This window comes from Dryobates pubescens, chromosome 4, assembly GCF_014839835.1.
Source record: "Dryobates pubescens isolate bDryPub1 chromosome 4, bDryPub1.pri, whole genome shotgun sequence".
Taxonomy (NCBI): domain Eukaryota; kingdom Metazoa; phylum Chordata; class Aves; order Piciformes; family Picidae; genus Dryobates; species Dryobates pubescens.
In genome coordinates this window covers 36,892,461-36,918,295 of record NC_071615.1, presented here as the reverse complement: position 1 = coordinate 36,918,295, position 25,835 = coordinate 36,892,461, and the positions used below count along the sequence as shown (strand labels likewise).

At 37.7% G+C, this 25,835-nt stretch overlaps 1 protein-coding gene across 1 annotated transcript in view; it reads right to left on the bottom strand.

The window, feature by feature from the left end:
* The window catches only part of PHF14 (PHD finger protein 14), a 140,538-nt gene that overhangs the window by 18,489 nt on the left and 96,214 nt on the right, over nucleotides 1–25,835 (bottom strand). Inside the window, exon 18 of the mRNA XM_054161128.1 lies at nucleotides 13,188–13,301. Coding sequence (XP_054017103.1) covers nucleotides 13,188–13,301 — 114 coding nt within the window. The remainder of the gene's footprint in view (nucleotides 1–13,187; nucleotides 13,302–25,835) is intronic.

Genomic DNA, 25,835 nt, shown 5'->3' with positions numbered 1-25,835 from the left:
CATATCTCTTAAGCTTTCCAATATAGCTTAAGCTTTCCAGGACAATAAAATCTGTACCATTACACTGATACTAAATAAGCATCATGATTGTTCATGTGTTCTAAACAAAACAGCTGCAGAACTAGTATGAAGTTTACCACAAGCTTGGTCCAACTTTCACTTGACCTTGACTTTTTGTTTTAAAAAAACCCCAAAAACCTAAAACCCAAAATAGCTGCAGAATTAGTATGAAGTTTACCATAAGCTTGGTCTAACTTTCACTTGACCTTCACTTTTTATTTTAAAAAAAAAAAAAAAAAAAGGTTTTCTTATTCATATATACATTTCTGTTGCAGATGGGGTTAAACTTGTCAGAAGCATTTTAATAAAATACTGAAGATCTCCTTTAATTTATGGCAGATATATTTTCAAGAAGGAAAATGCTGATATTATCTTGGTTATAAGCTCGCTGCTGAAATGATTTAGATATTATTTTCCTTTCACACAGTATCAGTATAAAGCTTTTCTTTGCAGGCAATGAATTATAGTTGACACTTCAAGCCTATTCTATCAGTATCTTCCAGTTCAGAAGAATGAGAAAACATAAATATTTATTCTATATATACAGACGAGACAGAGGACTCTGATAAAAATGATCCATTATGGAATGATGAATAATTGTTACACGTGTCACACTTAGAATAGCAAAGGGCAAAAAAAAAATTGCCACTTTTTAATATGAGGATTTGAGGTTATTGTGTAAATAAAAATGCTGTCAATTTATCACATTGAGCCGATAAGTGTTTAAGCCCAGTGATTTCTGATGACATTCACTTCACAACTACATGGATGGTGAAGCTGCTTGATACAGGTCCTTGGTCTGATTTGATAAAGTCTATTAAAGCTCTGCTTTAACAGTGGAAAAAATATTTATGCAAACAGCCCTCCATTTTTCCAGTTTACATGTGGAATAATTCTCTAGCTTAGGCTTACCAATTAGTAAGACCAGGAATCCATTTATTCCTTTAAGTGATCCATTCACCATCTTTTATCCTGTTTCTATTACTACCTTACATTTCTCTATTATGCAGGCTATTATAACTTGCTGAATAATAAGCTCTATAGGGGGAAAAAAAGTGACATTTACAAATGTTTGAAACAATATTTTCAGTCTTATTGTCAGTCTTTCCTTTTAAAAAAAAGAAAATATCTCCTATGAAGTATAAACCCTAGCTAAAATGTAGTAAACAGAACAAATACAATTTGACCTTTTATTCAAAATGCCTGGTTCTATACTAGAAGTGGAGGGATATAATTTTTCCCCCCATTAATATTCAGTGCTTTTAACCATATAGCCCTGACTGTAAAACTGAAATGTATTCACAATACAAAACATGGAGTTAAAAATAAATAATCAAACTGGCAAGCTCTTAGGTAAACTTACCATGAGAAAAGTATAAAATATAATTGCACAGAGTTATTTTCTAATTTGTGTTATGGGTGCTTCATGGACTGTAACATAAAGATTCCTTGCTTATTAAATGCAAATTAAAATGCATATTGATTTAAATGAAAACAAACTAGCATTAATTCAGTAAACAAAAATCAGGAAGTTCTAAAGTTAAAATACTCTGTGAAAAATGGCAAAGCCAAAGTGCCACAGCTGTGTTAAACAGTGAACAGTGAGCTCTCAGATGCTAACTTAGCAGAAAACCAAACCCTGAAACCACACCACATATACAACACTGCATGTGAAAAGGGCTAATTTTTTACACTATTTCTTGGCTTAATCAGTCCACCTGGACACTGGCAGGTTAACTCTTGGCATAAGGTTACAATAAATGTTTATCTAGGTCAGTTTTTGTCACCTTCAATGGCCACAGGCAGATACCCAAGGAAGACTGCAAGATGAAGGCAAGAGTAAATCAAATTTATACATATTAGTTTCCCAAATTAAATGCTACTACTAAATAGTAGTAACTTTTCAGATAAAGAAATTGCATCTGAAAGGCTTAATATCATAGGAGGAACTTAGAAAACAGACTTTAGGAATAGTAATATTATTTTAAAGGACATTATAAATTCTTTCACTTTTTGTTCTTAGATAAAATAATTCAAATGTTTGCCTCCATGGCATATGGAGACATTTTGCAGGGTGTCACACCTATGGTGAAGGAGAAAGTTTTTTCTACTTGATCTGTCTTATAGGAACAGGAGTTGGAACTGGCTTTTGGTACATTTGTTATGTGCTTCCCCTGTTTTAATAACTTGATGCCTCTGCAGACATTGGAAGCTTTCTTCAGTAACACCATGACTTCAAAATTAGGTTATTTTTATTCTGCTGCTTATCAGGCTAAAATATGAATGATGGTGATTTTGGATTATCTACAGGTTCTGAATGGCACTGCATCATTTTTGCCTCTATCTGTATTTCAAATATCATCCTTGAAACTACAAAGAGGTTGTTAAAACAAGCAACATTTTGCAGAAACAAACATTTCAAATTTTGCACAGCACTCAGACACACAAATTATATTCTATGGGTGACTCCAGTTTTAAGTGCTGACTTACTGAGATCTTTTTGCTAGAGCTAACTATATAGACTGTCACAAAATAAGAATAACCACCTCAAAAGAAGAAACGAATGTTCTCTTTCTTCATGCTTCCTACTTTTTCATGTCTTGCCTTCCATTTTGAGTACTATTCTTCCCAGATTCAGAGCTACATTAGAACAAATATGTCCTTATTGGCTTTGTGTTTAATTTTCTACACTTCTCCAAGAAGATATTATCTCATGGTAGGACTTTGTTTTCCTAAGCTACGCATATTTATCTTTGTAATACCCATCCCGTGTGAAGTATATTGGATAAACTGAGTATCTAGAGAGAGAGTGCTTATATGCAAAGTAGTCCATTGAAAATTTGGAGAAAAATGGAGTCAAGTGCAATCAAAGGTTTGGAAAACACATTAAAATGGAAGACTAGAAGCTCACAGTCTACAAAGGCTTATATACAGGGAAAACTGAAAACAAATGAGCCTCTGATCTAGCTGGTGAAGATAGAAGCTGGACTAAGACAAATCCAGACTACAAATCCAACTAATATTTACCACTGAGGGTCAGCACATGAAGCAAACTATTATTCAGGGCCTCGGGTTCACTCTGCATAATTTGAAAAGTTTATAATGAACACAGATATCTTATTTGCAAAAATATCCTTTATCCACAGCAAATTTAGAAGAGAAGCACTATGGCATATACCACATAATAAATTAGAGTATCAAATAACAATCTCTCCTGGCCTTCTAATCTATGAACCTTTGAGAAGAAAACCTGGCTACTAATAAAATTGAAGGTATCACTAATATTTAACACATTAAACAAGTCCAACAATTAGCCAAACACACAGGGAACACTTCTATTGTCATTCTCTTGCACAGATTTAAAGCAACTTTCTACACTGACTGCTCAACTTGCAATTTCAGTCATAAATCTACCCCAAAGCAGAACCTCCTACTTAAATTCATGCTACATTTGGAGAGAAGATAACTCAGGTTAGAGTCCTAGATTTGAACATGGCTCCCTAGACCTTGTTGCATCCACACCAAGAACAACAGAATTCCAGCAAGTGAGGTGTAGACATGTACTAATACTCTGAAAAGATTTCTTCTGATAAGGATCACACAAAAATTCACCAGGACACAGGCAGGCATAACACTTTCTGAGTATTTCAATGCCTGCCCTTCTTGATTCAGAATCACAGTCTAAATTTTGTGTAATTACTCACCTATCTGGAAATCTTACAAGCAGTAATTGATCTTAATGTGCAGAAAGAAGAGAAGGATTTTCATTAGTTAAAACATGAAGCAGTAGCTCTTCAGCCACTCTCCAGAAGAACCCAAAAAGGCTAAACTGAGAAGAAGGCTGCAAAATGCTGAAAGACCTTATTGATCTATAAGAACCACCTGAAAGGATGTTGTAGTCAGGTGATTATCTCTTCTCTTTAGTAGCAAGTGATAGGACAAGAGGAAATGGCCTCAGGTTGCACTGGGGGATGTTTAGGTTTGATACTAGAAGAAACTTCTTCACTAAAAGGGTTCTCACAACACTGGCACAGGCTGCCCAGGGAGGTGGTTGCACCCCTGGAAGGGTTTCAAAGATGCAGAGATGTGCTGAGGAACATGGTTTATCACCAGATTTGGTAGAGTTAGATAATGGTTGGACTCGATCTTAAAGGTCTTTTCCAACTGAAACCATTCTGTGATTCTGTGAAAATGAGGAAGAAGTGCTCCTTTTATGTGGGTAAATAATGAAAAAGAAAGAAAAAAAAGAAAAAGAAGAGCCAGAGATACTAATAGGCATTTTGAGGTTTAGTTTAAGTTAATTCCTGTGGACCACTGAAATCACCATACAGTCTGTCAGTCCAGGCCCATTTAACTGCAGGCTGCTACTGAAGAGGGAGGTCATTCTCCATGGCCATGCATTACTATCCAACTCATGGATGTCATCCTATGATCTGCCAGATCAGCCCACAGACCCAGCTCACTCATATTCTGGTCTAGCAAGACCAGCAGGTAGGTTGAGGGTACAAGACCAACTTTTCAGCAGCAGTGTGAATCTGGGCAATGAAAACTTTTTGAGGACTTGCTTTGCTGGCCCCTGACCTGCAGAGCATCTCCTGGCCACTGTCTTAGCCAGCAGTGAAATACATTGCCCTAGGTTAAACCCTTCTCTGGTTGCCCTGAAAAGCTCTCTACAAGCAGTGAAGACAATCAATGGAGGCTTAAACAAATAATTTTAGCTAGCTAAGTTGTGCAGTAGGCCTATCTCCACCTCTTGCGAATATGGAGAATACAGAATAGTACCAAAGCAGTCCAGAGAGGGCACAAAAGTATCCTTACTGACAGAAGGTCTGATAATTTCCTGTCCAGACTTCGATCAGTTTAAACAGGAATCTCATCAAAGATACTGCTCCCCATCACAGTCTAAGTCTCTCTGAACTTAGTTGTATTTTCAATAGTATTTTTGCAGTTTCTAAAGAAAACAAATCTCATAACTATAGCACAAAATATGTATTAAAGGTCATATAGAGGCTTTGGGAGAGTAAGATAGCTGAGCAGTCACTTTAAAAAAATATAAAATAAAATTAATTATAGGAAACATAAGGACTTAGCAGGTCAGTGAGGGCTATGTGTGATAATCTACTTCACAGTCCTCTGAAAATACAAATTTGCCATGAACATCAATTTAGTGTTAATTTACTGTTAATTAGGCTAGAATAATGTATGCATGACTATCACAGAAATACACATTCATATCACAAAGACCTATTCTAATGCATAACACACCACAGATACTGCTGTGTTAAAATATTTCAGTAATATGAACTCTGGAATATCTAAATATTCTGCTTCACTGTGTGAGAAATTTAGAGAAACAAAATTTGATGAAGCAGCATTGCCACACTTTTGGGATTGCACTGCAGTTCAGAGATAACCCTGAAATAAATGGGCAGGGAAAAATCTATATAAGCTACGTTATTAATGACTACTGACTGACCTCTGCTTATCTTCACTACCTTAAAGATGACATTGAAATTTTCAAGTTGGCTCAAGCTTCAGTATCAGAAATCTAGACTATGATAACTTAAAAGGGTTTGGATATTTTCAGCCTGTCATATTAGAACAAACCAGAAAACTACTGACATGATATATCACCTGGAAAAAGGATCATTGCTCTGTTCACACAGGGCAATGTGAAGTCTAATATTTACACTGCATACAATGACCAGAGAAAGTATTTGCTTAATTTTTCATTCAGCTATAACAGATAAGAAGGTAATGAATCCCTCGAAAAAGAATGAAAAGAAGAACATTAAGAGTGTGTCCATAACACATTGAAGAAAGGAGTTATGTTTATATTCCTCCACTGTATATTACATGTGCTGCACAGCAGATGACATTGTATCATGCCAGGGCAGGAATCACAGAATGGTAGGGGTTGGAAGGGACCGCTGAAGATCATCTAGTCCAACCTCCCTGGCAGAGCAGGTTTGCCTAGAGCAGGCTGTGCAGGACAGTATCCAGATGGGTTTTGAATGACTCCAGAGATGGAGACTCCACCACCTCTTTGGGAAGTGCTCCAGTGCTCTACCACCCTCAAAGCACAGAAGTTTCTCCTTTTGCTTAGATGGGACTTTTTATGTTCGTGTCCTGTCACTAAGCACCACTGAAAAATGACTGGCCCCATCCTCCTGATACCCACCCTCTAAGTATTTATAAGCATTGATATGATCCCCCCTCAGTCTTCTCCAGGCTAAAAAGCCCCAAGTATCTCAGCCTTTCTTCAAAACAGAGGTGTTTTAGTCCCCTAACATCTTCATAGTCTTTCCCTGGACTCTCAACTGAACTGGGGAGTGCAAAACTGGACACAGTACTCCAGATAAGGCCTCACCAGGGCAGCATAGAAGGGGAGGACATCATCCCTTGACCTGCTGGCCATCTCTTCTTGACACACCCCAGGATGCCTCAAGACAATTCACTAATAGCTGACCAGACAGCGCACACAGGTACACTTAAGTCCACTGACATTAGTACAGCTATCAAAACATAAAGCAGATGGGAAATAGCCCTCAACTTGTACAATTTGTTGCTCTTTTCCCACCTAAAACTTGCTTAATTCTACATTTTCATGCTATTTTCCACTCTCTTCCTTTAGCCACCCTTTCAAATTTTTATGATTTTTAAGTGCGTCATTGGAGCTGAAATCAGAGCTGTCGTGTCTTCTGAGAACACAGCTGTCTGTTTAGCACTCTGTAACACCTTAAACAGGCCAAATATAACAAGATGTTTGTTTCAAATTGAATTAAGAACGTTTTAATTTTTTTGTGGACAGCGTGTTAACGAAAAATATTGTTTATATGCAGTAGCTGCAATTTGATTGCTTCTTTTGGTCCTATCCATTTTAAGGAATGTATCAAATTTTGGGGTTTCCAAACAAAAAAAAAAGAATCTGGTATCACAGCATTTGTTTTTATTATTATTTTTAATTATTTTAATTTTTATTTCTTTTACCTTTGAAGGTAATGAAATTATGACTGCCTTTGAAGGAGTGAAATTCCACCTCATCTGCATTCGGAATATGAATACGAATTTGAATGGAAGCGATTTTAAATGCTACTGGCTTTCTGTTTTCAATGCTGCTATGTTTTTTTCAGAGAATGTACCCACAGATTGATGACCCTTTTATGTGATCTGGAAATGCCAAAGAATAATAATAATACCTCAGGGAAAATTATGTTTTCGCTTGAGTTAAAATACTCATTTTTACAACAGAAAGCCCACATGAAATCCTAAAAATCACAGATAACTCCATCCAGAAAATCTATATATCGGGGGGGGGGGAGGGGGGAAGAAAATACATTAGTAGAGGACTAATAATTGTTCAGAGAAATTAATTTCAAACTAAAGCCATGGTAAAATTAATGAATCTCACAGATTAATAAACTGCTCACAGGGTAGCATTTATTGTGGCACATTTGTGCATGTTTCACCATTTCTCTCTGGTTTGTAATTAATTATGGCTATTTGGAATTGATGATCTCCAGGGTACACATCAGAGCCTATCAAGATTGATGAACGTGCCCCAGATGCTGGAGTCATGCAGGAGGTCTGTCCATGCACAGGATCTGTGCTGCAACCCTGAACATTCTCCTGCTGTGAACTTGTAGGCACTGCTGACAACAGAGATGTAGCTGACAGAGGAAATTCCGGGAGCATCTCCTTTCCCCTCCATCACTGCATGGGAGTCACAATCTTAGCTGACGTGTGAGTCTGTGCTTTTGACTGGGTACTGCTTGCTGCCCTGTGCTGTCTTTCAAACCTTCCCCCTTTTTTCTCCCCCAAAGGAAAGTCTGATACCAGATCAAAACACTTAGCTAACTTTTATAGCGTGCTTTTCTCTCTAGACAGTAGTGTCAATTTCTGAATTCAATTATCTGGATATTGGGACAAAAAAATAATCCAACAACAGTCAGTTATTTCCTAAATTTCTAGCACACTTTTTTATTACTTTCAGAAATATGGCTGGATTTCAGGCAATAAGAAAGAATACTGCAGGGATTCTTAGCTTTTGACATTTTTAATTGCCTCTGCTTTGGTTATTACACAACAGATATTTTCGTCATCTAAATACAATGTAGCTTTGTAAAACCCTTTAAAATATGATTTCAAGCCAATGAATGCCATTTTCTATTTGCCTTTAATTTTCTCTCAATAGTAAGTTCATCAGAGTGTAACAATTAATTAACTTAATTAAGCTAACTTAATTATGTTCTTTCATAGGTCAATATGTAGAGCTACTCAGATTAATAGCAGAGCTTGTAAAGTTAATCTTCTTGTATAATGCAAATGATGCCAAGTCATGTATTAAATACCTTCCTAAGTAACAGATGATATAGGACTGAATGTACTTTAAAGAAGGGCAGAGACTGTGAAAAGGTTAAATACAGAAAAATGACTTGGATTTGTGAAAATTTTAAACAGACCTAATTCATTTTTTAAATTAATAATGTTCTTCTAAGAGAAGCCCTCATTCCATAAGGCCATGTACAGCTTAAATATACATAAATAAATTTTGACTTCAAAAGCAGAACTGCACAACAGCATTTCCCAGCCATCTCACAACCTTTATGTTTTGCTATTAAGAAGATTACATAAAACAGTCATGTGAAGAGATTAGATGGAAAATGTGAATTCCTAACTCCAGAGCATTTCCATGCTTGCTCAGTTTCCCAGTTTATTTTACAGAGGAAGCACTTCAGTAGTCAAAGGTATTATGTTCTCTTCTCCATTATTAATTCACCTTTAACACAGACTCTAAAGCTTTTTAGGCATGTGGCTTAGCACTTTTATTACAAAATATTAATGGCAGCTACAGTAATCATAATAATTATTTGTTGAAGCATAAAAAGCAAAATCAAAACAAAACTCCTGAGTGCCAAAGGATCTGAACAGGTGACTCAACTTTTTTTTTTAATCATTTTTAATGCTAAATTAGTCTGATGGTTGGAACCCAACAGGCAGTGGGATTATGGGCCAAATCACCAAATTTCAGCCATTTCTGATTTATCCTCAGAAAAAAAGCATGGAAATTTCCAATTACTTTTCTGAGCAGGAAAGCACTGCAGAAGCTAAACCAAAAAAAACCCCGTAGTGCTCAAGAGTAAACATGAAGTCCAACCCACTCTGTGTGGGTAAGTGTATTTTCATTTTTTTTTTCAATTAGTGTGCCAGGAAGAACCACATTTTTATAGCAAGAACATTCTTTAACATTCTGTTAAATGATTTCAAGCTAGCAGCTACACTGAACAGAGGGAAAATATTGCTATGTCCACGAAGTTTAGAAAGGAATGCACAGCCTTTTCACAAGCACAAGCACAAAAGCTTTGCTTTTATACGTAGATATGCAAATGTGTATTTTCTCTAATCTTTTGTGTTCTCTAAGAGTTCAAATCTAGTAATGGAAAATCTAGCTATTTAATATTTCAAGTTTGGCCATGGAACTAGTTTTTATTCAGTTCTTTCAGAACATGGGAGGTACTTTGTTTAAATAGCAAACACACCACAGTGTAATAGAATAGCATAAGGATGGATTGTACACTGCTGCTGAAGCCTATGACTTCAGGCTTTGAAAAAAATTATTTTTTTCATACTAACTTGGAGAGGCCATGGGACTTGTTAAGACACAGTTTGATCCAGAGATCAAGGAGGGAAGATAACTCCAGAACCAAAAGCTAGTATCAGCTGCCAGTTGTGTTTACAAAAATTAAGGAATATTCCCTTTGCTTGTATATGAAACAATGCAGATGTCTCCCCCCAGATTTCCAAGAACAAAACAATGATTTTAACACCAAATTCTATAATCCTTTTTAAGCTGCTTGTGCCATGCTTAGTATGACTTACAGCGGAGGACTTAAGCATGGGACACATCTTCTCCTATAAAACAAAACTGTACCTCAGCTGTGCTTTACTAATGGAAAAAAGTCTGAGCTCTACTCAGATAAGCTGCAAGCACTGAATGTCTGATAGTTCATAGACAGATTAATGGGTACCTATCTTAATCTTCCTTTAGGTGGGAATCACAATGCTTTGCACAGCTTTTTTAGCTTTAATACAGCACTCAGAAAGCACCACGGATACATAGATTCATAGAATGGTTTAGGCTGGAAGGGACCTTAAAGATCATTTAGTTCCAAACCCCCTCCCACTAGACCAGGTCACTCAAGACTTCATCCCAACTGGCCTTGAACACGTCTATGGAAGGGGCATTCACAACCTCCCTGGGCAACCTGTTCCAGTGTCCCACCACCCTCATTGTAAAGAAATTCTTCCTGACATGCAGTCAAAATCTACCCTTCTCGAGCTTAAAGCTGTTCCCTCTCATCCTATCACAACAAGTTCTTGTAAAAAGTCACTTCTTGGCTTTCTTGTACGCCCACTCCAAGTACTGGAAGGCCACTCTGAGGTCTCTCCACAGCCTTCTTTTCCCCAGGCTGAACAGCCCCAGCTCTCTTAGCCTGTCCCCACAGGGAGGTGCTGATTATCTTCATGGCCCTCCTCTGCGTGCCCTCCAGCATTTTGTGCTCATAAGCTACCATCTTGCCCATCATGTTTTACCCTAAAATGCTCCAGAACATATATATATATACACACACATGCTTTTTTTTTATCGTAGGGGAAACTAGGTAATTAGTTGGTGGGTTAAATACTTTTTTCCCCATGAGAGAGAATGACACAGCATTTCATCTTTATCTATACCATTCTGGCAATGCAACCATTTATAAAGAACAGCTCTGTTAGCCTGTAGGCTTACACTATTAAAACATGATTAATTGATTGCCACAGGATCAGCAAAGAATAGTAATATATGTAATTCATGTATTTCTATTTTACTTCTAATTAAAGGAGATGACATGTCTCTTCTGAGACTCAGGTTTAAGGGAACTGTCAAAACTAGTCTCTTCTTGCTTAGATAACCGACCACTGACATCATCATTCCCCATACATTAAAATGCTGCCTATGAGAAATGGTATCAAAAAACAGCTCACCTATCTTGCACTTTAGGCAACACATGAAAAAGAGAAAGTAAAACTGCTTTAACAACAAACTCACCAGCACTAGTGGGCTAAATTCAGATGATACCTAAATTACTACACAAATAATGCATCAGTTAGCAGCTATAAATATATATTTCAACTATATATTCTCCAAATATTAACTCATTAAGCAGATACTGAAAGAATATAAAGGAGTGTTGTACCAGGAGACTTCAAATAAAATTACAAATAAAAGAGTTAATCTCTGCAAGCCCTTTTTTCTGTTGTTAAAGACCTGGTTTTTAGGGTGTAACTCACAAATGTTTATTTACCATGCTGACTTATCCACATGTAACTTGGCTGGGTTGTTTCAGGGTGGGTTCTGAATTTGGATATTCAATATACTGGTGCTCCCCTCTCAAGGTTCTCTGCAAATCCAACCACAAAACTCTTCCTGATTCACACCTCTCTGTTTTTATATGAACTGCAGTAAATATGATTGGAGAAAGACCAGTTCCCTTACAAAATACATGTAATAACTTATGACCCCACACTCAGTAAAGCATAAACTATTATTGAGATATCCAGTAAAATGCAAAAGTTATTTCAGCTCTCAGAAATTTCCTTTTCCCCGCCAGCATAGTTGGTTTTATTCCACAAAGGGGGATACTCTACGCCATCTTCCTCGCAGTCACCTTCCACTAAACATGTTTCATTCCTTTGTTTGCAGCACTTTTCCTCTACTTTTATTTTTAAATATCATCTGTGGTCTCAATTTTAATTTCTGCAATGGAGTGAGATAAGCTGGCAAAGCTGAGATTTAAGAGGTGGAACTCATGGTCCTCTATAGACTAGAGGTCTTGCTGATATTGCTCCTCAAGAATACACACAGAAGCGTTGCTAGAAGATTGTGTTACTCTATCCTCAGGACTGCTTAGATGTGATAACCTGACCTAGAATATGTGGCGATACCTCAAAATAAGTGAAGTAACTATTTGGTCTTAATCTAGAAGACTGATCTTAAGAATTCTCCTGGCCCCGTGTTGCGGGCTTCCCTCCTCTTCAGACAAAGTGACAAGACTACCAGAGGAAAGGAGAAACTCAAGAAGGTGTTTGGTAATTATGTAAAGACTGCACTAAAGAACTAATAAGCATCTCTCTGTTTCCAGTGGCTGGTACTTTGCACTCTCCTTTACTGGGAAAATTAGTGTCAAAAGAAATCTTCAGAAAAAAAATAGGGAAGACCAGTCTTAGTCTTTCCTGATAACTGGAATATCTTTAATAATAACAACAACTTTAATAATAACAACAACTAACCTGTTTGAAGAAGTCAAAATCTATAATGCTAAGGCTACTGCAAATTAAGGACTTCCCTCTCACAGGAAGAGTTAATTTAAGGATAATAATAGTTCTTGGAAAGGGTTATTGTGCCCACAGAATGATGTTTTAAGTCTGAGTTCTGCAGATAACATCTCCTCCAGCTATGGTGTACTGTGACAAGTATGCACTGCAAGGACAGAAAAAAACCAAGTCATTGGCTACATTATGGAACTATTTTATAAGCCAGCACCTTTTCTCCTAACAACAGAGATTATGGCCTGATGGTCATACTACATCATTAGCATCTAGTACAACTTTTTTTAAAACAAGGGCACCAAAAAAGAAAAAAAAAAGTGAAGGTCTTTACTTTGCACAACCCAGCAGCTAGCTGTATTTTAGTTTAGTGAAGGATGGCAATGCTTTTCGTCTACCTGTATACCTATGCACAGATTTGACTTCTAACTCATGTCATAAAGTTCAATTTGCCATAATCTAATGGGACTCCTGTTTCTGTATTGGTGTGAAGGATAGGAACAAGAAAAATATTTTCCCAATCACTAAGAAGTGGTATTAAAACGATAGCAGATGAAAGATTTTTGGCTTATAGGTACTGCTGATTAAGGCCCTGAGATTTACCTTGGTCTTGCATGTTGTAGGTATGAAAGGATAAGCCTGAGTTTTAGCTTTAAAAAGTCTCTGCTATGAGTAAAACATCACTAGGCATGAAAAAACAGAGGCCAATGCGTAACTCCCAACAATTAGTCTTGGAAAAGAATAGACACAGAATGTCCTACCTCTTCTGGACGTTTCTGTGCCACCGATACCAGCTCTTCAGAGCTACTTCTTGAGGTAGAGGGTACCACATTACCTGGAGCCTCTGAGACCACCTCATTTGACGGCTCGGAGTCCTGAGGGCAACAGAGACAAATAGACCCCTCAGCAGCGTGTTGATGTGGCACGCCAAGAGAATGAGACTTTTCAGAGGAACTGTGCTCTAAGCACAGAGAGAGAAATGAAAAAATACTTGAGGTCTCCAACTCTGCTGGTTTGCTATGGGCAACTTCTATCCCAGAGGCAAAACATATTTTCTCTTAAAATGGTAATACTTTCTTCACAAGAGAATTGTAAGAATTATTAAATGCTATACAGCATTTCAGAATTGCAAAGTTCTGAAGAAGCATGCTGGTCTTGCTCATACCTACCCCTGCTCCTGAACTGCAAGGAAGGGAATCGTACCTTCCATCCCCTTACTCAAGGCAGAGGGTTTTACAAAACAGCTGGGACCATGCTAGGATAACACACATCCCCCTACCCCTCCACCCAAATGTATTTTACTAATCTCTGCAAACCAACATAGCACACAACCCATTACAGTCATTAGAGTTGACTATGAGTAACTTTAACACTACACTAAGATAAATAAAATTGAAATTCTTAAGTAGTCTGCATGCTGTTTTCCACATTACTTTGATTTGGCAATGCAACACCGCTAAATCAGTCAAAAGGAAAAAAAACTTTAATACCTTCTCTGCTGTCCACAGTGGTTTTGATAGCTGCATAGATTGAGATATTTTACTACAGAGGAAAAAAAATAATCCATGAATCGGTACTATCTCTATCATGCTTGCTGTAATGCTCATTACAGAAGATATTTTAGATGTCATCACTTAGCAAGCAGAATATGTGCTTTTGATGTATCACTTTCTCTCTACAGTCACTAATTGCAAGGAAATCAAGACTATACTTTTGGAAACTGCAAGCTGCAAAGCTCATTATTAAGTTTTTCGCCATCACAACCCCAAAAAAGTAAATTAAAATTTCATAATGCTAATATTCAGCATTTGCAGTTCAGCCCAAAGAATGTTTGTCAGAAGGGAAAAAGCATGGTGGTCCAGCAACCATTACTGAATCACATGTAAGACTAGGTATTGTATGAGAATTTAAACAGAGAGTTGCTGAAGCATAGAAAGTTGGACAAGTTTCTTTAGGCCTGGATGGGGAGTACTCTAATATCTCTACTTCAAAGATCTTTTCAGGTGAAAGCCTTTAAAACAGATTCTGAAATTAAGTATTTCAAATAAAGCTTTTATTGCCTTCCTCATTGCATGACCTCTCTGTAACTTAGGAAAAAAAAACGACCAAACAAACATATTCTGGCCCATTTTGTGGCTTACCAAAACAGATTTAAGGTTTGGTGCGTGAAAGACATTTTAGAAAAATCAGTAAAGAATACCATTAACATAGTAATGAGGAAGCCAAACTGCCATTGCACTGAGCCGTTTCACAGGCTCAGTGGAAGAGGAAAAGCTGGCTAAACACAGCGAACTATAAGGAGCATTCTGATTATAAAAGTGATTTTCCTCTACCCAGGGTACAAAAGCCCTATGTTCCGTATGTCATCAAAATAAACTTGGCATGGTCTTCAACCTGACAGCTTACTATTTTCCCCAGCAGATCTGGACTTGCACAGGCAAACATCCTCTCTTCGAGCTCTCCTCAGTTTGATTCCCAGCAAACTATGATGACTCTTCTCGCTGACCCAATTAGGCATGAACTGACTCTCAGCACTGAAAAGAACAATTTTGTTTTCTCCTTGAGAACTGGGAACCTAAATCACCACCATGCAATTTATCAGCTCAATATGCTTTCAGAAGCGCTTCTGCACTACTTACAAAACCAAAAGTAACAACCACATCTACTGGAAGAAAATGATGCACTTGTCTGAATTCTTCGGTTCAGTGATTTCTCTCCTTGAATTTCATGTGTGAACAAACTTTTTTATTTTGTTTTTGTTATGTTGCTATTCCCTGTGGCCAGATAATGGTAGCAATATTTTTTATAACTTAAATTTTTTGAAAGTAAAAACCTGATGGTTTGCAAAAATTGTCTGAGCAGCTGCAATTTCATAAATGCGCATCCCTGTTTCATTCTTCCTGCCTCAAGAAGGCCAGGGCATCAAAGACTCTCTTTCCCCATCCAGTCTCAAATATCTTCTTTCCAAGTAGCTTGGTCATCCTTGTCAATAGTTTTCTTAAGAATCATCTAGCTAATATAAAACTTCTATTTTTAAGTAGGTGGCTGGAAATCAAATTCATTTTATTATTCAGAAATGAAGCAGAGAAAATGTGTTTCCTTTTCCAATTACACTGGTTTTATTATCTCTTTTTACACTGCTGTCACTTCTTAGGAAAACTGTATAGAGCCTGAGCATATGTAAGAAAGGCAGTCTATGTTGCTCTGAAGTACAGCTTTCAGAAATAAAAATACTCATTACGTGGGCCGAGATCCTTTCATGTAAGGTACAACAATAAAAATGCTGCAAAGTGCAAGCCAGAATTTTCACAAAGCTTCATCTCAGAATCACAGAATATATTTGGTTGGAAGAGACCTCAAAGACCATCCAATCCAATCCTTGACCCAGCACTGAAGGGTCAACACCAAACCACGTTCCCAAGCACCAGGTCCACGCGCCTCTTGAACAACTCCAGGATGGTGATTCCACCACTGCCCTGGGCAGTGTTTGAGAACCCCTTCAGTGAAGAAGTATTTCCTAATATCCAGCCTAAACCTCCCCTGGTGCAACTGGTAACACAGGAATTCTTTATCAAAATATAAATGTACCATAAAAAAAATAATTCAGAATGCTGAGTAATCACATTTTCCTTGAAAAATGCTGATTTTTATCAAGGCTCCTCAGAAAATAGTCCTTCTTGGGCTTATGAGACCTTGATTTGAAACATGAAACATATAGACATGTTTATGCAAGAACGATAACCCTGCCTCGAACTATGTCTCCTTCCATATGACCTAAATGTTCATGCAGTTTAAGATGCCGTGACCACAGTTCTGCCAAAACAAGAAGTCACTTGAATTACACGTTGACATAAATACATAACACATTGGATATTCTAGTCCTGGGATGAAACTTGCTTGCTAGTCTTGGCACCAGTTAGAATGTTCTTGTCAGCAGACACAGAAGTGTAGCTGGTTAAATTCTGAGTCTTGGGCCTCCAGTAATTATTATTTGTTTTTTGATTCAGGTCAGCCGAGATCAAGAGTGACTGGTAGGAGGTGAGAAATCAAAGGTGCATCCAACTGTAGCAGCTCCCTCAAAGCATTCAGTTCTTTTCTCCCCTTCATTTGGCATATTTGCTATTTGCATCTACTGTAATAGAAGCAAAAAGTGTAATTTTAGTTTTGTTCTTTTCTGTGCAGAAGTATCACTGATACAGTATGCTGAAACATCAACAGTGCCTACAGACCAGATGTGGACATGTGTGTGAGCTACATAAAAGTGATAGATTTTCAAGGGCAATATTAACATTTTATGCTCTGCTGATGCTGTGGCTTGAGGACTTGACTATTTTTATTTTTTAAAATCCAAACCATTCAATACAAGATCAATACACAGTATACAGATATGTATTGTATATGTAAATATGATACAGATGTGTATGTACAGAGAGGTACATTCATAGGGAGTGTTCACAGTAAACATTATGGTAACCAAATACTGTAATAGTTTACCAATCCATGTTGCTGTCAGCACAGATGTTGACTCATGCAAAACAGAAACTCTGTACAGCTTCTGACTTTGAAGAAAATGGAGAACTGATATATATATATATATATATATAAAATATGGATAAAATACTTTGCTAAAAAGCTTTAAAAGTTGAATTTGAAACAGGATGAGGGGGAAATAGCGTCTTACAATTGTATGTAAAACTCACCAAGCATCCACTCTTTTTTCCACCATTGCTACTTTAAAACAAAACAAAACTAAAAAAGAAACTTAAATTACTCAACCCACAAACCCTTAATAGATGATTTCAAGCTGGCAGGTTTGAATATATTATGTTAACTCTGCATCAGTTTTCATCTATCATCCTTTACCTGCGTCCAGTTGAAAATTACACAAGCCATAAATTAGCTTTAAACAAGTTCTGAATCAGCCTGGAACTAGTTTTCAAATTAAAGAGCCGTCACTATATTACATGGTACTGTCATTTTATTACCCCAATCAATTCTGTGTGGCCTGAGGAAGAAAGAAAATGGATGCTGTCTTCATTTGCAAAGGGTTTATCTCTCACACCAGGCTCTGAAAACATGACTGCAGTAATGAATTGGAAACCAAAGTTACTAACAAAGACTTTAGCAGTGGCAAAGTAGAAATATTTTTTGTCCCTCTTCAGACTTACAAAAGGAGGGGGGAAAAAAAGGCAAAAAAAAAAAAAAAAGCCCCTTCCCTTTCTGAAACATGAAGCCAGCTTCTTCAGGCTGAAGGACTGTGGGAAGAAATTAGCACATTTCTATTTAAGTGCTAAAGTGCTTGCAGCCTCTGAGAGTGCATTTTTCAGTGCTGCACAGGAAAAGCCTTCCTGGGTCAGAATGAAGGTGCCTCTCTAGTCCAGACAATGCAGCACTTCCTCATCACTCCTACCTGTCCTTACTCTCCTCTACACCCCAAAGGCATGCTTTGAAACCATTCATGAAATCTCTGCCAGAATTTGGTATAATCTAGTGAAGAGAAGCTGTCTCCTAGTTCTCTACACTTCACAGGTGGACAAAGCAAATCTCCAAAGTGGAGTTTATCTCCATCTACTTATGTGTGAGATCAATCACTGCCATCCCTAGAATTTACACTGCATCAGTTAATGAGGTAAGAACGCAGCCTTTACACTTTTAAGTCACGCTCCACAGCAGTAAAATTTCCCTCCTTCTTTCTATTCTGCCTTTGTCACTCTCTGCATGCTGATTTTATTTAACATCTGACAATCTCCAGTCTTCCTCTGCCCTCTCCCAAGAAAGAAAAATACAAATGCAACCTTTAATGCACGTGTGCTGACCTCCTGCACTGCCAGACACAGAGCCAACATTGTTCTTCTGCCCTTGGCTATTTTTCCTCTCTCTTGAGAAGGGGACAACAGCTTCTATGTTTATACACTGTTAACACAACAGGGTCTCATTCTCAGCTGACTCTGAAACTACCTCGGTTCAAGTAATAAACCATAACAGAACTCTAAAACTTCTGCCTGCTTTTAAAAAGAGAAACAAAACCCTTTGATCAAATTCTGTATTTTCCAAATATAGAAACTTACATTCTTTAGCCTCACACTATTTTTCTTTCAAACACAATGTGAATGTGAAGGAACTAATAAAGTTACAAAAAGCTTCCAATAAATACCCATCTGTTTCAATTTATTATTCCTCTATCACTCAGCAAGCTACAGCATTGACAAAGCAACTTGCATCTTTGAAATCCACCTACCTTTACAAGTGTCAAACGGTGAATTCCCACTTTTACAGGTGTTTTAAAATAAGGATGCCACTGTTGCTAATATTTTACTCAAAGTGTTTGAACAAAGCATGAAAGGGAAACAGGGTCATGTGTTTGGATTTTTTTTTTTTCAAATGGAAAAATTAATACTTTACATACATTTAAAGCTAGAAAAAGCACTCAAAACAACATTTTTCATATTTATTCTTTCAACTATATCACATGCAAATAAAACCAGCAAACAGCACAACATTTTGCCAATTGAAGGCATTCTCATTCACTGACCTCTGAAACTTTCCCCTTTCTAACTCACCTATTTTTTACATTTCCATCACTCAGTGTATTAACCTACCTCACACTGGACTGAATTTTCCACCTTTCAAAACAAGCTCTCCTAGATCACTGCATTTCCTTTTTAACTTTCTCATCATTCACAATTTCCCAACATTCAAAAGCTGTTCTTTCAACTACCTTTATCAATAGCTGCTTTTCATGACCCCAGAATTCTCTGAAATGTATTCAATATCAACTCTTAAAACACTATAATAGACATATTAGGATACAACAACTCGAATCAAATTTCACAATACATCTTCACCACACTCATATGCATAATGCAAAGGAGCACAACTTTCCTGTTACTATCATGGATTAAAGCCATTGATCACACAAGTATAATATGGCCCCAAATACTAGCAAAAATTTTTGCTTGAACATGATCACCAGAAATTTTTAGGATTACTTCAATAAAGGGCAGAAGTGTCAGCATCTATCCATTTTGTGCTAAATCTCATACGTCTTGTATAATTTGGTAATTATCTGGTGCACCAGAGCAAAAGATTTTATATGAATATAAAAATACTTCTCAGGATATTAATTATAGTGGCCAGACTGCTGTACTATGCTATTACCACTGCCTATGAGTAACTCAATGCTATTCCCTTTTCCTGTACACGCAGCTTTCTTATCACAGCATCATAGAATCACTTGGGTTGGAAGGGAGCTCCAAAGGTCATCTAGTTCAACCCCCCTGCAGTGAGCAGGGATATCCTCAACTAGATCAGGTTGCCCAGAGCCCCGTCAAACCTGCCCTTGAATATCTCCAGGGATGGGGCCTCAATCACCTCTCTGGGCAACCTGTTCCAGTGCTTAACGACCCTCATTGCAAAGAACTTCTTCCTATATATTGTTTTTCTATTTTTTTCTTATTATGAACTAGGTTACAGGCACATAATACAAAGGTTTGGTTTTTTCCTGATTTTATATTTTACTGAGTTCTAGAAGTTATTTTGTGGAGTTCTGACAGCTCTTTAAGAGAATACACACAGAATTTACTACTGCTGGATCAGGATATTTCACCTAGCCTATGCCCATTTTGTAAAGCTTTAATGTCTCTGAATCATTTTTTCCTCCCTCTGTCTAAAAAAACTTAGGCAAACAACCTAAAAGTTACAGAGTAAATTCTCAAACACATCACAAGCATTTATGACCCAGCAAGTGTCGTGTTTACTCTGTAGCTGTAGGTGTGTTGCATGACACTGCAACTGTTGACTTGGACATACTTACAGAGCGATGCAGGCACTTTACATCTATCATTTAAACCAAGATCTTCTAAACAACAAATGTACAAAGCCACAAATGTACAAAGCTATAGTAGTTGTGGAAGGCAGTGCTGCAGAACAATTGCTCCAGTACTAAGGCTACATTTGGGAGTGCAGTTATTTCCTTAAGCAATGTTTTTTCCCTTCAGAAGTGATTGGGGCTGACCATAGCAAACCATTTTCACAGTCTGTCTAAAACACAGAACCACAGAATCATTAAGGTTGGAAAAGACTTCTATGATCATCAAGTCCAACCATCAACCCAACACCCCCATGCCCTCTAGACCATGTTCCAAATTGCCACGTTGACTTTTTTTTTCCACAACTTTCAGAGATGGTGACTCTACCACCTACCTGGGCAACGTGTTCCAATGCCTGATCATTCTTTCCTAATATCCAATTTAAATCTCCCCTGGTGCAACTTGAGGCTGTTTCCTCTCGATACTTGGGAGAAGAGGCTGACTCTCACCTCACTGCAACCTCCATTCTGGAAATTGTAGAGTGAGAAGGTCTCCCCTCAGCCTCCTTTTCTTCAGACTAAACAACCTCAGGTCCCCCAGATGCTCCTCACAAGATCTTTTCTCTAGACCTTTCACCAGCTTCATTGCCCTTCACTGGACATGCTCCAGCACCTCAATGTCCTTCTTGTATTAAGTGCCCCAAACCTGAACCCAAGGCATGGCCTCACCAGCATTGAGTACAGGGTTACCATCATTACACTACTCCTGCGAGACACACTATTCCTGATCCAGGCTAGGACATCACTGGCCTTCTTGGCCACCTGAGGACACTGCTGGCTCAGAGTCAAACAGCTGTCAACCAGCACCCCCAGGTCCTTTTCTGCCAGGCATCTTTCCAGCCACTCTGCCCCAAGCCTGGAGGGTTGCATGGGGTTGTTGTGACCCAAGTGCAGCATACAGTACGTGGCCTTGTTAAATAGTTTTACCCCATCTGTATTTCTGTTCAAATAGTAGTTAAACTGGCCCAAACTTTTCATGCTCTTGGACTGCTGAGGCAGTGTCAGCTTGGGAGTAAGGTACAGCAGCAAACTTACTTGACTTCTCAGGGTCAAGCTGCAGATTCGCACAATTTATGGTCGAAGTAGTTTCCTTTCCTACACTTCAGCAGCTTGGGAAAAAGCACGCACAAAATTTACTCACAGTACATGGCTAACACTTAACTTGAACTAGAAGATTGAGCACTTCAGAAGATCTCTGCTCCAAAAAGCAGCTGCTTTATTCTAACAAAAATAGAATGTAGCTCAGAAAAGGCTTTCTTTCAAGCACACGATCGTCAGATATTGTGCATCAGCATGCAGAGTGTGTCTGTCAGATGTTGGAACAAAGCTTTAAATTGTACCATCTAACTTAATTCTCAAGACAGGGTCAGCACATTCATAAAGTGTTTGGTTTTTTTTCTTTCTTTTTTTTTTTTCTTCCCTTTGAGAAGTCCTTTAAGCAATATTTATTTAGCTCCTTACATCTTCATCAGCATTGATTCTTGCTTTTCAACTCCTTGAAGTCCAGATTTTCCCAACATCATGCAAAACAGAGATATTAAAATGTGTGATCACCAAAAGCATCATAAAATTGTTGAAGGCTACTTATTAAATCAAGACTTATTTTCATTTCTCCTCACTTGCAGAATGCTTTTTCCAGTAACAAGATGAAATAAAGGGATTGCACAGTACATAATTTTTTGCAGTCTGATTTTATTTTACAAGTTTTATAGGTCCCTAAACTTTCCTTTTCTGTCTGTACTTCAGAGTTTTCCTATACACACACTACCCTGTTCTGGAGGAAGGCTCTCTGTGTGTACTCTACATTCTTCTTTCCACTTTGCCACAGCCCCATTTCTTGATGCACCCCATTCTCCCCATAAGGGTTTCTGTGGGTTTTTTTCCAAGTGGAATTTTCTCATTCTTATGAATGTGTGTGTCCTCACATTTTCCCTTCTATGCCAAGGGTGATTCTTGCAGTACTATTATTTTTACCCACCCTATTTTTTTTCTCTCTCAAGAAGTACCATCATTTCCAACTGATAAAGCAGGAAAAAAAAAATCACTAATTAAAAGCTATAGAAGTATTTTAATAATCCATTTATTCTAAAGCCTTCTATAAAATTGTATCTTACACCCTCCTTTTCAGATCTACCTAACACCCGAATGTGCCTAATTAAAAAGTGTCTTGGACATCCTTTAAGGAGCTTCAAACAAATGTTAGAAACACTATTTTGTCAGTGCCCCTGAAGTAATTAATGAAAATTTCCATCCAATTTTATACTACTAAATAGATACATTAATACCAATATATTAAGAAATAAATATTGTTAATATAAAGTAGCTAGCTAAAACATAGGGATATTTTCATCCTGTCAAACTGAGCTAAACTGACAATAGGCTGCTTACTAAGAAGGGAACGACCACTCCAGTTGACACCATTTAAGATGTAACATTAATCAGTCATCTTCTGCTGAATCCACAGCATCTGAAAGGTCACAACTAGTGCTGCTGTGTTAAAGTATCCTCAAAAAGGCTTGGAAATTCTTCACTTTTCATGAATTAAGAGCACTATAAATGATACAGGGAATGATGAGGCTAAATGCACTCAAAATGTTGACCTTGTTGTCTTCTTGTAGGAGGCACAAATATTTTGCTTGTGTTGTGGGCTTCTTTTTTTAATGAAAGATTACATCTACCAGAGAAAATCTGTGGTAGAAAACACACATCAAGTCCTTACTCTTACATATAGTTGCTTAGTAACATTGTAAACTAGATTCTTCATTGAAAAGCATATGCATAAAGTGCTTGTACAAACACACAGATGATAATGCTTAACAGCTAGCAGTACATACCCACGTGTTAATTTTTAGGCTTTCAAGCTTGATATATGAATTCCACAACTTCTCTTACCAAAATAAGCATGAAATCCCTTTTGTAGTCAATGAAACTAAACCACAAGTCTAGCTGTGATACAGCAAATGTAAGAGTGGTTTTTATAGTCACTTCATGCCAGTTAGTACTGTGGTGCCATGGGAACAATTCTGTAGAGCAAGTCAGTCGGTGTTGAGGATCAGCCAGACGAGCTACACATTTCAAATATGTGACTACTTTGGTCACAGAGACAGCATGCCTATTACCAGTCAGAATACATCCACAGCTTTACTGTCCCTTGATGCCTATTACCGGTCAGAATACATCCTCAGCTTTAGAGTCGCTTGACAAGAACCTGGTTTGCCTTCTTGAGACCTCTCCATTATGTGAACCAAAGGCTAGCAGTAGGTGACAACTGGGTGATTCCTTTCAAACATGCATTCCTGATCTTAAACAAAATGCTGAGATAAACACACAGTAAGACACCTCAGATTAGGATCCATGAAAATGAGTGTAACAGAACATTGATCCATTTAAGTTGATCAACAGGAAGTAGACAAAATAACAAGGTATTTTAAATACCATCTTTATTCAGAATTCAGTAGTATTACCCTGCATTATCCACAGTTCCCTTACTCAGCCTGAGATTTACTACACTGAAAGTTCTCCAAAGTCTATGAACTAACTCTTCCCCCATTCTTCAACTGTAAAAGCAAACAAACAAACCTCCAAAACCCAGACACACTCACTGCCTTACTTTTAGACAATAGTTTACCATCCAAAATGAATTGGTGAACACATTCAAGCATCGTAGGAAAAATCCTAAAGTCCTGGTTCACTCCCCTCTTTTTCTTTTTTTTTTTTCTTTAGAGGGTTCAAAATCACATTTCAAAATCTCAAGGGATTGCACAAGTCATCTTACTAGTCTTTAGCTGAAGCAGTCACTTTGCATGGGAGACTGAATCACCAGGTAAAAGGATTCACAGTATCACAGTATATTGGAGGCTGGAAGGGACCTCAAGAGATCATCAGGTCCAACCCTCTGCCAAAGCAGGATCACGTAGGGTAGTCTGCACAGGAATGTATCCAGGTGAGTTTTGGTACCTGAGAAAGGGTACAAATTGGCTGCTGAATATTTTACTGTTCTATAGCAAGGAGCCTTTCAGCCTCTGTCCTGAACCCAGAAAGCACATGGATCATTCCTGTGAGATAACTAAATAATTAATAAATCACATCTCCCAAATCTCCAACTACTTTTATTTTCTCACAGTCATCTTTTAAAAGTAAGATTGAGACTGTCCTTACATAACAGAAGCATAACAACCTTCAAAGGGTTCCTTACCACCAGCAATTAAAAAAAACCAACCCAACAAATACGTAGAATATCATTTTCCTCTGAAGTTCCTCTGCCTTCTGCAACACTTTCAATCTATGAGAAGCAGTGGAGATATTAGAAGAAAACAGTAGGACAAGCTGCATATTCATTTATTACACAATGTATGTGCAAATATCAGTACCTGATATGTAATCCTGATTTACTGCAAAGGATGCGTTATACATTTAATATTCATTGTGTCAATGACTGTGACAATCTGCTGACACCCTTCTATTTCCAAAAATAAATATGTGAAGTGATTAACCCACTCCAAGTACACTTGTGTGTACCTTCCACAAATACCAAGTTATCTTGCCGTTTCCCTTTTGACACATCTTTTCTTTGGCTATTTATACCACATCTAAAAGGATGCCATCTGCCCTTCAGTCTTCACAAGATTAGTGGCTAGAGGAAAGATTCCAAGGCTTTCCATACAGGAGTTTTTTTGGTACTGTTTGACACAGCTGAAATACACTGAAGACCTTCTGAACATGCCCAGAGGTGTTTCAAACCACTGAACCAGGTAATAATTTCCAACAGTTACCAAAGACACATTTGCTATAAAACCTAAGATAAACTTAATTGCTACCAGAATTGAACAATGCACTATACATTTTAAGGGGTTTGTGAAAAAAAAATCTTTTCAAAAGCCACCTTAAAATTCCACGTAACATATGTGTTGTTGCTTGGTGGAGCTGATTGTAATGCTCTTACAGTTATATTCCCACACAAGATATTTGCTGAGGCAGTTTTTACGAAGAGGGAACTTTTCTGCTACAGAATGCTAAAATCCAAGCGATGAGACACTCCTTTGCACAGAAAGTGGCTGACACAGCACAAATCAGCAACACCCCAGCTGTCTTCTGCAAAATGTGATTAAAAGTGGCTGGCACTAAAAGAATCTCTGTTTTGAGAATGGCGACTAAACCTCACTACCCCTATCTAACACGACGGCGAAAAGCAAATCCTCTCTCTGCTACAAGTCATTACTTGCTTAGCACTTCACAAAATGGCACTTTTTTTGGTTTCTTGTTCTTTCTCTCTCCTGGTTCAGTATGATTAGATTTTGCCTGGGTAGCATTAGTAAATTATACTGATGACTGCCACGTTACTTGAAGCACCATATATGGCTGAATTTTTTGAAAGGCTTTAAAACAAAATCAACCATGAGAGTAAACGTGAGCAGGTAATTAGGCAGCTATGATGATGGGTTCAGATCTTATCCAGACACTAACAATTAAAGATCTAATTCTTCCATCATACAGAATATAATTACAGGTGGTGTGCTAAGATATTTGCAGAATAATAAATTTG